This window comes from Coffea arabica, chromosome 1c (genome assembly GCF_036785885.1).
Source record: "Coffea arabica cultivar ET-39 chromosome 1c, Coffea Arabica ET-39 HiFi, whole genome shotgun sequence".
Lineage (NCBI taxonomy): Eukaryota > Viridiplantae > Streptophyta > Magnoliopsida > Gentianales > Rubiaceae > Coffea > Coffea arabica.
In genome coordinates this window covers 1,113,780-1,126,673 of record NC_092310.1, presented here as the reverse complement: position 1 = coordinate 1,126,673, position 12,894 = coordinate 1,113,780, and the positions used below count along the sequence as shown (strand labels likewise).

The following is a 12,894-nucleotide window of genomic DNA, read 5'->3' as shown; positions in this document are numbered from 1 at the left end:
CTCTTTACTTAATTTTGCAAGTAAGTGATTGATATAGTCGATAAGGTTATACTCCTCCTTTGAGTAGTCTTATATATTTTCTAAGAGGGAACATCTATTTATTGTCTTTTATTAAAAAAAAAAGAAAAAAAAAGAGAAAAAAAGAAAGTAAAAAAAAAAAAAAATTTGTTCTACTCCAATGATTCTCGTACCAAGTAACCGGGGGTTGGCATCTACAAATGTCGACATTCGCGTAAAAAGGTACTTGAATTAAGAGTATGCATTAGCAACTTGAATAAGTGAAATGTTGAGTAACCGGGGATCTTCACCTAAAAGTGTCGATTTTCGCGTAAAAAGGCATTCTCACTAATTAAGTAAAATTAGTATGAATAAATCCCTCTTAGATGTAAAATTTTGAGAAAAAGATGATTATAGGAGGAGAAAGGCTATAAATCGACTATGTGATTTGCTTATTTGTAAAATTAAGTTAGGGTAAGAGATTAAGTTTAACTTGTTGAATTTAGGGTATAATTATCTTCCTTTACTTGATATTATGAGTATTTAGTGTAAATTGAATAATTGTATAATGATTATTTTCCAAGTCTTGAGGAATTAAATTGGACAAAGTGCATATATTGTTTCACCTCTTGAATCATTGCATTTGATTATGTGTGAATTGCTTGAGGACAAGCAATGATTTAAGTGTGGGGGAGTTTGATAAGTGACTAATTTACGTAATAATTGTATGATATTTTATATTATTTTTAGTCACTTTGGTTATATTATTGGAAGAATATGAATCATTTTGGCTATAATTGGTGAAAAATGCTTTTAAGTGATTAAATGAGGTTTTTATCACTTTTTACTTGGATTTTGTGTATTTTGACAGTTTTGACACATTTTCGTATTTCGGCTATAACTTGAGCTACAGTGATCGGATTAAGATGATTCTTGAACCAATTTGAAGATAAGAGATAGATCTACAACTTTGGTGAAGACATCTAAATCCAGTTTGAAGGTTTTCCAGGTCAAAATGCCGAATTACAATAGCAAATTTCTACTGGTCGAAACTGGAACAGGGCAATGAGCAGGTAAGGGTATTTCGGTCATTTCTCAGCCTACACAGATCCAAATGAGGTGATTCTTGATGCATTGGAAAGCTAACTCAAAGGGCTACAAGTTTTATGTTTTGGTCAAGAGCTAAATCAGCTTTTATCATCAAGAAAAGTTCAGTTGAAGTTGAGTCAAAATCGGAGCAGAGCTATTCCTGGCCGGATTGTGGTCAGAAAAGGCTGCTTTGTACGCGTAAAACTCAATTTCACCTCCACCAACTCACATGTGATGCTATACATGTGAGAAACATTCCCAGCTGTAAAAGGGAGATGTAATCCTCATTTCTTGACCATATTTCATCATAAAATAGCCAAGATTGCAAGATTGAAGGGGATCCAATAATATAGAGCAAGAGATTGGAGTAGATAGCAGAGATTGGAGTTCATAGCAGAAAAATAGAGAGTGAGCTACGGGAGAAAGCTTGAAGCTGCAGAAATGTAGCTCTTTCATCTTCCTAGTATTAGTTTAGCTTAGTATAGAGTAGTATAGTTCATCCATTCTTGTTTATTATCTAGATTAGGATGAAGATGGAGGATGAAGAAGGCAAGGAAGAAAGCTCATGTGACAAGGGTTGTATTCCTTCCAAACTCTTTATCTTTTGTATTTGATTCCAAGTTTAGTTAATATACAAGTTCTGGATTTTGTGTGTAATATGTGTATCTAAAGTTTAAGCCTTGGGTTTGGTTGAACTTCCTATAATTGTTAGTGTTTATTATTTGGTTATTTGATTGCTATGATTTGAGCAAGTTATTTAGCACTTTGGCTTCTTAAATCATGATTAATCTGGTACCATTGATTGTGATGATCTAAGGTGTTGTTTCTGCAATGAAAATTGAGATTTAACACTAGTTCAAGAAGTGCTAAACATAAGGAGTACACTCACGAAAGTAGAGGTGCACTTATGTGGTTTTTAGTGATTCATTTCATGTAATTTCATTGAAGAAATGAACTTGTAGCTAATTTCATAACCATGAAAATAGGTATGGATTAGTTATGAGTATAGTTGATTCACTACGAAAGTAGGTTTCAAATGCATAAAGAAATTACACCATAACTAGCCTAGATGTAGTACTAAATGATCCAAATATAGCACTTGCATGAGTAGTTAGGGATGCCACAACCTAAGGAGCTTTTATTTGCTATTTTCTTGTATAATTTCAATAGGTTTTAATTTGCTATAATTCGTTGATAGTCTAAATAATAGAGAAGCTTTAGTAATACCGGTAATTGTTCACTCTTCCTTGTGGGATCGACCCGATATATACCCTAAACTACTAGTTGATCTGTATACTTGCAGTGAACGGGTGTAATTCGGTATTTTTTTAGCTTGCACGTATGTAAAATACCCGTCACTCATCAACAAAATACATGATTAAAATATTACATAATTTATGCACATAACATAACTAAAATACTGAATATTCTAAACATTTTGTTTCCTTTTCTCCATTTCTTAAAACTACCAAGCCATTTTTCAACGACAGTAGGTTGCTCCACAACCAAACAGGATAGGTCAATAAAAAAAATGAGCAAGGAAAAGTAATTTTGAATAGAGGAAAAGTACCAAGAGTAGTGGAGTGAATGGAATTAGTGACAATGAATGTAACATTTGAAAAATGTAACAGAGAGTTAAGATTTACTGGTTTAATTCATAAGTCAAAAAGAAAATATAAATGTGCAATGGATCTCCTAACTTAATTTGCAAGTAAATGATTAAATAGTTAGAGATTGAATTTTTACCCTAACCAATCATATACACATATATAGGTAGGTTCAAATGACCATTGTTTTAAAAAAATTAAAAACAATATTCCAACCTATTTATGTCAACTATATTCGGATAACACAACCATTTTCAAAATTTCAGGTAAGTTACCCTATATTTTGATTTGGACCAATTTGGGGTATCTCAATTACTCACATTTTCAGCTTTTCTTGAACACATTTAGTCTCGGCAGCTTCCCTCTCTTTCTCACTCTCCCTCTCTTTCTTTATCTTCTATGTGTCTCTCATTCGTGTTACTCTTCGTCCTCCTCTTTTATAAAAGAGAAAAGGAAGAAATTATAGAGAAATAATAATTAATCTTTTCTATATTATTAGTGTAGCAATTTTTTTACACAAGCAAACTGGAACACATGCCATATGTGCAAATGAAAGAATTTGAAATTTGAATAAAGATTATTTGGCATACATCTACACTAGCTAGTGTAATAAAATTGCTACACTAACAATACAAAAAAGATTAATTCAAAAAATAGCAAAAAATAGTTGAAAATAGTTTTTAAAAAAAAGGGAAAAAGAATATTTGAAAAGAAATGACAAAAAAGAAAAGATTTTTTTTCTAAAGAATAGTCGAACCTTTTGTCATGCTTTTAAAGCTACCTAATTTGAAGGTGAAAAAAGTTTTTCTGCAAAGGAAGTTTTGGTGCTTAAAAAAATAGTAAAAGTGCTAAATGCAAAAAAAAGAATGGGGACTAGAGCAAAACAAGAAATTATGTTAAGAAAGGAAAATAGTTGAACAAAGTAAAAACTAAAAATAAAAATAATATTAAAACAAAAGAAAACAAAAGAAAAGAGAAGAAAGTTTGCCAAGGAGGCTTTAATGTAGTGTTAAGATTTAAACCGTATTAATTAGCCCTAGGTTCAAAACATCTTCCCCCCCCCCCCGGTTTCTTAAATCTTACCCTTCCTTTGCCAAAAAATTAAAGAATTTTTTGTTGAGGAGAAAGTTGAAATTCTGATCAAAACTTTTTAACGCTGCTGGGTGGTGGAAGTGAAATAAGAACTAAGTTTAGTGTTATAAAAAATGTAAAAAGACTAAGTGAGACAAAATAAAAGACCATGGACTAAAGATACTTTACATAAAATGTAAAAGGACTAAATGAGTTATTTGCAAAAAACTTCCCATCCAAATTGGTTGATTTGCTCTAATAAATTGGTAGCAAATTGAAATTATAGGGACTAAATGTGCTTTCAATGAAACACTAGGGATGGAAATTTTACAACTCGTTAACATTGGGGGACAAGAAGTGTCATTTTTTTTTTCATTTGAACTATTATTTTAATCATATATGAGTAACTAAGTTTGATAAATACTATAATTGATATATTGATACATGTGCTAATTCTCTACAACGTTGGTTAATGAATATTCATAAAAACTTAATTCATTATCTCAATTTTTACATGAAAATTGTTATGCCTTGTATAATAAATCCATTAGTGCTATGTTTTGGCGGTATTCTCATATCATAGGATAGTTGGAGAAGTTACAGCTCAACCGACTAGAGTAGCAACTAGTTATTCTGTTACAGGAAGTGACTAGAAGCTTGATAAATAAGCTTCTCCCATGTATTACGGATTCATTCTGGAAGATGAAATCAATAAGCCTTTCTCATGCTCCCTAATTTCTGACTTTTCTCTCTTCCCTAAACCCCACCTCAATTCTTTTCTTCATTTATGGAATCGGGTCATAACATTTGGTATCAGAGCTACTGATCCTCGGATTCAGTAGCTTTTGATTGCCCATCATGGCCGAAGGTACAAGATTCAAAGCTCTGGAGGAACAGATCAAACGTCAAGAGAACAAACTGCAGGAATTCATTGAAGATTCTCTTTTGAATAGGAAGCAGACTGATGAACGACTGGAGACTATCACTGCAGAATTGAAGACCCTAGTAGCAACTGTGTTTACTCAATATGGCAATCTCATGCGAACCATCAATGGAGATAAGGGAATTTTGGGTCCCGGCAGTAACGCAGAGAAGTCTCCAAATCGATCGGGTAATCGGAACGTAATTTGGTTGGACGAGCCTCATCAAGAACGTGGAGTAAGGAAGAATTTTCACGCCCCTGTTCCTAAGGTGGAATTTCCTCTGTTCAGAGGGGGAAATCCCCGAGAATGGCTGAGGAAATGTATCAAATATTTTCATATATATCATGTGGCAGAGGAACAATGGTTCGATGTGATAGAAATGCATTTAGAGGATAAGGCAGATATATGGTTTCAAGGGTTCAAGATGGGTCTAAGTAAGCTTTCTTGGCCTGAGTTTGAAGAAGCACTCATAAAGAGATTTGGAGAAGTGGGACAAGATGATGCAGTAGAAGAGTTCAGTAAATTGCAGCAAACCTCCACCGTTTTAACGTATCAGGAGAAATTCGAAGAGCTCAAGGCTAGAGTTTTGATCAAGACCCCAGGACTTACAGAACCTTTCTTTATCTCTTGCTTCTTGAGTGGGTTATCTGAAGAGCTCAAGATATCCGTCAAAATGCACAAGAACTCTGTTAGATGCCTTTGAGACAGCGAGAATGCAGGAAAAGACCTTTGAATTATTCACCAAGAAACAGAAGATGGCTCCCAAGAGCTTCGCTCTGCCTTCACCTAGAGTTAATCATGCTCTCGAAGGAGCCGAGAGTAGTAAAAGAGGGGGATCTCTATGTTCCAGAAAATATCCCCATCAGAATTGCAGTACAGAAAGGCCAATAATTTGTACTTCAAATGTGGGGATAGATATGGGCCCGGGCATGTATGTAGTAGGAAGGGGATCCACATGTTACTCGTTGATGATGAAGACAAAGGGAAATTGGAGGAATCAATCTTGACCGAAGGGGAAGTGATAGAATATAGTGGGCCAGTAGTCATAAAGATGTAGAATTTTCCATCCACTCTATGACTGGTGAACTGCTGCAGGGCACTATCAAACTGAAGGGGAAATTTAATGGGAAACCGCTCTCAATATTTTTGGATGGAGGAAGTTCTCACACTTTTGTTAAAGCTTCAGTGTTCGAGGAAAATCCTCAATTAGTAGTACCAAGGAAACTGTTCGCAGTCAAGGTGGCTAATGGGCAGGTGCTACAGTGTAATAGCTGGGTTCCACGGATGACCTGGGAAATGCAAGGGCATACATTCACTCATGATGCATATGTGCTTGCAATTGAGCCGTACGATATGGTATTGGGGGTCGATTGGATGAGAGAGCACAGTCCTGTAACTTTTGATTTCAAGCATCTACAATTCTCCTTTAATCAAGGAGGGCAGGAAGTGAAGCTACAAGGAGATTTGAGAGAGACAGACATCAAACTGAGGAAGGGAAAAACTGTCCAAAAGTTTCTGAGACGGAAGAAGAAAGAAACTCTCCCGCAGGCCCTGTGTTCTAGCAGTTGATACTCCTGAGGTAACATCTCACACTGATGACTCCATAAGTGCACTCTTGGCTGATTATACTGATGTGTTTGGAGAACCTTCCACCTTACCCCCTGTTAGACAATTAGATCACAAGATACCCCTTAAGCCAGATTCTAAACCTTTCAAGTTGATTCCTTATAGATATTCCCATACTCATAAGAATGAAATTGAAAAACAAGTTCAGGAAATGCTAGTTAATGGCATTATTCAGCTTAGTCATAGCCCTTTCGCTTCACCTGTCTTGCTAGTTAAAAAAAAGATGAAACCTGGAGGTTTTGTATTGATTATAGACAGTTAAATGAAATCACCATTAAGGACAAATTTCACATCCCTATCATTGATGATCTCTTGGACGAGCTCCATGGTTCCAAAGTATTTTCCAAAATTGATCTCAGATCTAGTTATCACCAGATCAGAATGCATCCCCATGATATACCCAAAACAGCCTTTCGAACTCACACTGGATTGTTTGAATTCCTTGTTATGCCATTTGGGCTTACTAATGCCCCGACAACCTTTCAAGCACTCATGAATTCAATTTTTAGCCCTTTCCTCAGAAAATTCGTATTAGTCTTCTTTGATGATATTTTAGTATATAGCCCAGATTTGACTACCTATCTTATTCACCTTAAACAAGTTCTGGACACTCTCAGATATCATAAACTTTATGCCAAACTCTCCAAATGCACTTTTGGTCAGCCACAGGTTGAGTACTTGGGACACATCGTCACCAAGGATGGAGTAGTAACTGATCCTACAAAGGTAGAGAGCATGGTATCCTGGCCACGACCTGATTCTGTCAAAGCATTAAGGGGTTTTCTTGGGTTGACCGGGTATTATCGAAGGTTTGTTAAGGGCTATGGGTTGATAGCTAAACCTTTGACTGATTTGTTAAAGAAAGATTCCTTTGAGTGGAGTACCGAAGCTAAGAATGCTTTCTGCCAGTTGAAATGTGCCATGAGTTCTACCCCTGTATTAGCATTACCGGATTTTACTAAACCTTTCATCCTAGAGACTGATGCCAGCCAAAAAGCTCTAGGAGCTGTGTTGATGCAACAAGGAAGACCAATAGCATATATGAGTCAGGTACTAGCAAATAAAAATCTTGGGATGTGAATATATGAGAAGGAGTTGCTGTCCCTAATTGTTGCAGTGACCAAATGGAGGCATTATTTGATGGGAGCACATTTTATCATTAAGACGGACCATGAAAGTCTCAAATATGTGCTAGACCAGAGAATCACTACTCCCTTACAACAAAAATGGCTCTCTAAACTGATGGGAATGGATTATGAGATTCAGTACAGGAGGGGAAGGGAAAATATTGTTGCTGATGCCTTGTCAAGAAGGGGTGAAAATGAGCAAATTGAATTGAATGCAATATCAGTAGTGAGGCCTGCATGGCTCCAGGAAGTTACTCAGAGCTACAATGGAGATGCTAATGCTAAGGAACTATTGCTAAATCTGTCCACTAATGGAGTCTCTTCGACAGATTATACTTATGAGCATGGTATCATCAAGTTCAAGGGTAGAATTTTTGTGGGGAATGCTACTGATCTGAGGAGGAAGCTGATGGAATGCATGCATGATTCTCCAGTTGGTGGTCATTCCGGTAATAGTGGCACCTATCATAGAATGAAGCTGTATTTTTACTGGCCAGGAATGAAAAGAGATGTGGAACAAATGGTGCAGGCCTGTGATACTTGTAAAAGGAGTAAAGCAGAGTCAGGAAAATATCTGGGACTACTACAACCCTTACTAATACCTGAACAAGCGTGGCAGCATATTTCCCTGGATTTTATAGAAGGACTTCCCAAATCTAAGGGGCATGACCATGGTTCGAAGTCTCGGCCGAGACCGAGACGTCACCGTGTCGGCCCCTACCGATGCGATACCGTGACGAAACGATACCGAAATACTTGCCTCGCCGAGAAATCGGCCGAGTCGTCACCGCGACGGATTGACTCGGCCGAGTCACACCGAGTTACTCCGAGTTATCCCGAGTCAAGACGAGAAATCAGCCGAGTCACACCGCGACGGATTGACTTGGCTATTTCTTTTGCTATTTTTTAATTTTTTTTATTTAGCCTACTTTTTTATATTATTAACAATTTTTAGAATATTAAATACTTTAAAATTTGCGTCTCACCGAAACCGCGACTGATATGCCGAGACCGATGTGGAACGTTCCGGGCCGTGCCCGCGACCGCGACCGTGACTTTAAACCATGGGCATGACACCATTCTGGTGGTCATTGACAGATTCTCCAAATATGGACATTTCATATCCCTTACTAGCAATTACACAGCTCAAGATGTAGCTCAGCTCTTCTTTGATCATGTTTACAGATTACATGGCCTACCTCTTAGCATAGTCTCAGATAGAGACAAGGTTTTTACCAGTGCTTTTTGGCAGGACTTATTCTCAAAAGTGGGTACCGAGTTATGCTTATCATCTGCTTACCATCCACAATCTGATGGACAGACAGAAAGATTGAATAGGTGCTTAGAGACCTATCTAAGATGCATGACCTTCCAGCAGCCCACCAAATGGAGACAATGGTTGACTGCAGCTGAGTGGTGGTATAACACCAATTACCACTCGGCTTTACAGATGACTCCTTTCATGGCTCTTTATGGTTATCCTCCCCCTCAAATTAGCTTGTTGCCATCTGCAGAAAACCCCTCAATTGCTGCAAATTGGGTGAAGGAAAGACAAGATTGGGATAGACTGTTGAAGGAAAATCTGGAGGTAGCTCAGAATAGGATGAAGCAGAATGCAGATAAGCATAGGGTGGAGAGAAGTTTTGAAGTAGGAGATAAGGTGTACTTGTAGCTTCAACCATATAGACAAAGCTCTATAGCACTTAGAAGAAATCTGAAGCTTTCATCCAAATACTATAGGCCTTTTAAAATTTTACAGAAGATTGGACCGGCAGCTTACAAACTGGAGTTACCGGCAGATGCTCTCATTCATCCGGTATTCCATGTATCTATGTTGAAAAGGACTGCTAAGGGTGTATCCGTGAGTGGTAGTTTGCCTCAAGTTATGGATGATGGCACTGTGAAGGTGGCCCCTCAAGCCATCTTGGATAGAAGAATGATAAAGAGGGGAAACTCTGCAATCACTCAAGTACTGGTGCATTGGGTGAACATGCCTCCTGCAGAAGCAACATGGGAAGATTGGACGGTGCTCAAGGGACAATTCCCAGATTTTAATCCTAGGGAGTAGGGGCTAGGATTCTTAAGGGGGGCAATGTTATGCCTTGTATAATAAATCCATTAGTGCTATGTTTTGGCAATATTCTGATATCATAGGATAGTTGGAGAAGTTACAGCTCAACCGACTAGAGTAGCAAGTAGTTATTCTGTTATAGGAAGTGACTAGAAGCTTGATAAATAAGCTTCTCCCGTGTACTACGGATTCATTCTGGAAGATGAAATCAATAAGCCTTTCTCATTCTCCCTAATTTCTGACTTTAATCTCTTCCCTAAACCCCACCTCAATTCTTTTCTTCATTTCTGGAATTGGGTCATAACAAAAATTTCCCCAAATTTTCCTGGAATTCTTTTCCTGTCAATTTGGCACCTGTTATCATATTTTCGTTTTACTCCCTGAAATATACGTAAATTAAGAAAAATGAGTAGAATCCAGCAATTAATCCACATCAAGTCAGGTAATAGGGGAAATAATAATAAAATAAATAGATAAATTGCAGTCTATCAAAAACTTAATTCATTATCTCAATTTTTACAAGAAAATTTCCCCAAATTTTCAAGCCAAGGTCTGTTCAAGGAATACATCATACAAATGATTAAGATAGTTTCTAATTTTAACTTTAACTATTCAAATCTACGAAGTAAACGAAAATATCAAAACACTGCTATGAACTTTGATTGGGTAAATATACGAGCATGGTGTAAAATCTGGTATTGAATTGAAATTTTTTTTTTGTCGCACGAGAACCACCATGAAGGAAGCCACAGAATGTGGCTACAAACACAGGTGTAAAATCTGGTATTGAATTGAAATAAATTTGTTTGTAGCATGGGAACCACCGTCGGACAAAGCCACATATAGTGGCTGGTAGTGACGGGTGGGAGGCAAGGTTTGATTCCTTTATCCCCAAGAGGCTGTTGGCCGGTATTGAATTGAATGAGTAAATGAAAATCCGTTTCATCCAAAATTTGGAAAACTAATCAAGGGTTACATCTATATTTTCTTCAACATTTAACAGCTTAAATAAAATATGGCAATAATAAACCAAGGTGATTTAAAAAGCAATCACTAGACGTTAGAACTTACCGATCTGCATATACGCAAGTCTAGAGTAGATTTTGAAAACATAAAAAGAAAGAAAAAGTCCATCCACTTTCTAAGTTACGTACACAGACAAGAAACAGGAAATGAAAAGGTCCATTTACACGCTATCTTACTGAAAATGACAAAGTCGAAAGTAGTGGTTGCAGAATCTTTCGTCGGTTGAATTGTGCAAAAATAGTACACATAGACAATGTGGCATTTTTTAATCTTTAAGATAAGAAAATATAATGACCAGTTCAACGTACCAAAAGTGGCTATAAATAGGCATCTTTCCCACATGTCCTTCCACCACCAGAGAAGAAACAAGTTACCATCCTTCTAATTAGTTCACATAGTTTGATACCTCTTTTGTGATAACCATGGCAGTTCGGATCCATATTGCTGCAGCCATCTTGGCACTTGTTTTTACAGTTGTCCATGCATCTGATCCAAGTCCACTGCAGGATTTTTGTGTGGCAGTTCCTGATGCCAATGCCGGAGGTAAACTAGATTACTTCAAAAATTTCTTGACTCTTGCATGTTATATACTTGAATCCTAACTATGTTTGACAAACTAACTTAGTCGAATCTTGGCTAATGCAGTATTTGTCAATGGAAAGATATGCAAGGATCCAAAGCTTGTGAAACCCGAAGATTTCTTCTTTCCAGGGCTTAACAAACCTGGAAGCACAGCAAATCCACTCGGGTCCAATGTAACAGCAGTAAATGTCAACCAAATTCCAGGGCTCAACACTTTAGGTGTTTCCTTAGCACGCATCGATTTTGCGCCTTATGGTTTGAACCCTCCCCACATTCACCCTCGTGCTACCGAGGTCCTCTTTGTTTTGGAGGGTACTCTAGTTGTTGGTTTTGTTACTTCGAATCCGGGCATGAACATGAAGAATAAGCTCTTCACCAAGGTTTTGAATCCAGGAGATGTGTTTGTGTTCCCCCAAGGCCTCATTCATTTCCAATTCAACCAAGGACATTCAAATGCTGTTGCTTTTGCTGGTTTAGGCAGCCAGAATCCAGGAGTCATCACCATTGCTAATGCTGTATTCGGATCAGATCCTCCAATTTCTCCTGATGTTCTTACCAAAGCATTCCAGGTTGGAAACAATGTCATCAAAAAACTTCAGTCCCAATTTTGGTGGGATAACAACTACCCGTAGTATGGGTAACTCTTGAAACCAAAGGAGATTCGGGGTGCAACAGTAATCTGTTGAAGCATAAATAATTGGGTCATTTCCACTTTGATCTCCATATGGAATGACTCCAAAATCCAGCATTATTTCGGCCCCTTTGTTACTACAACGGTTCTACATAGATTAATACATTGGCATTTCCCACCTTACAGGAAAATGCAATTTATAAATCACTACCTCTTTTCTTAATTTTTTTGTACCCTGTGATATAATCAATATATGAACCACATTTGTCTTCTTTTATTTTTGGATTCTAGAAAGATGAATTTTGTCTGATTAAAAGAACGCATCTCCACAGATTGGATGAATTCTTCTTACCATAGTTTCATTGTGCAATGAAAAACCTTTGGAGCACTTGTAAGAAGTATTTGAAGTACGACTGCAAATGAATCAAACAGCTCGCGAGCAGCTCGAATCCGAGCTTGACTCGAGCTTGAACTGATCAAGTCAAACTCGAGCTCAAAGATATTCAACTTGTTAACTCGCGAGCCAACAAGATTATATATATATATATATATATATATTATTCTGAAAAATTATTATTTTATTCATTTTTTAAAATAAAATAATTATTTTTTTTTAAGTTTGAGCTTGACTCGAATTTTAGTCGAGTTCGAACTCGAACTTTACATTTTGAACTCGTCAAACTCGAGCTCGAATTCAAATTTCATAAAACTAAGTTGAGACTCGATTCGATTAGATCAAAACTCGACTCGATTCGATTCGTTTGCACCCTTAATTCAAAGCGCTGCAAAATCTCACACCAAAAAAATAATAAATAATAAAAACCATTGCGAAAACAAAAATATCAATATGTGAGTTTGTTAACACCATTGAAATGTATTCAATATACTGAAAAGAAGTATAATTGGAAATTCACCTAACAACTAAGATGTAGCCATTAGATTGTCCTCAAGCTCAATCTCAAATTAGAGAGAGAACAAAATCATCTATGTCCATCTGTAAAGTAATCTTGGCAGCTTCTCTCTCCCTTTTCAATAATTCAGACTCTTCCTTTATCTACTCTGCATCTATCACTCGTGCTGCCTCTTCTTCCTCTTTTGAAAAAGAAAAGGAAAAAAATTATATAAAAAGAAAAGAAATAATGTT

At 36.9% G+C, this 12,894-nt stretch overlaps 1 protein-coding gene across 1 annotated transcript; it reads left to right on the top strand.

Moving 5' to 3' along the window:
• The first annotated feature begins 10,906 nt into the window (after positions 1-10,906).
• Positions 10,907-12,027, top strand: LOC113720776 (germin-like protein subfamily 1 member 14). Its single transcript, XM_027245442.2, has 2 exons — positions 10,907-11,080; positions 11,183-12,027. The coding sequence occupies exons 1-2, from the start codon at positions 10,960-10,962 to the stop codon at positions 11,749-11,751; spliced, it is 690 nt and encodes a 229-aa protein (XP_027101243.1). The 5' UTR covers positions 10,907-10,959; the 3' UTR covers positions 11,752-12,027.
• The last annotated feature ends 867 nt before the right edge of the window (positions 12,028-12,894 follow it).

Bases quoted from the DNA above. Each gene is read 5' to 3' on its own strand.
- LOC113720776 (XM_027245442.2), top strand. From the start codon at position 10,960: ATGGCAGTTCGGATCCATATTGCTGCAGCCATCTTGGCACTTGTTTTT. The intron at 11,081-11,182 runs GTAAACTAGATT...TGGCTAATGCAG, and splicing joins TCCTGATGCCAATGCCGGAG to TATTTGTCAATGGAAAGATA.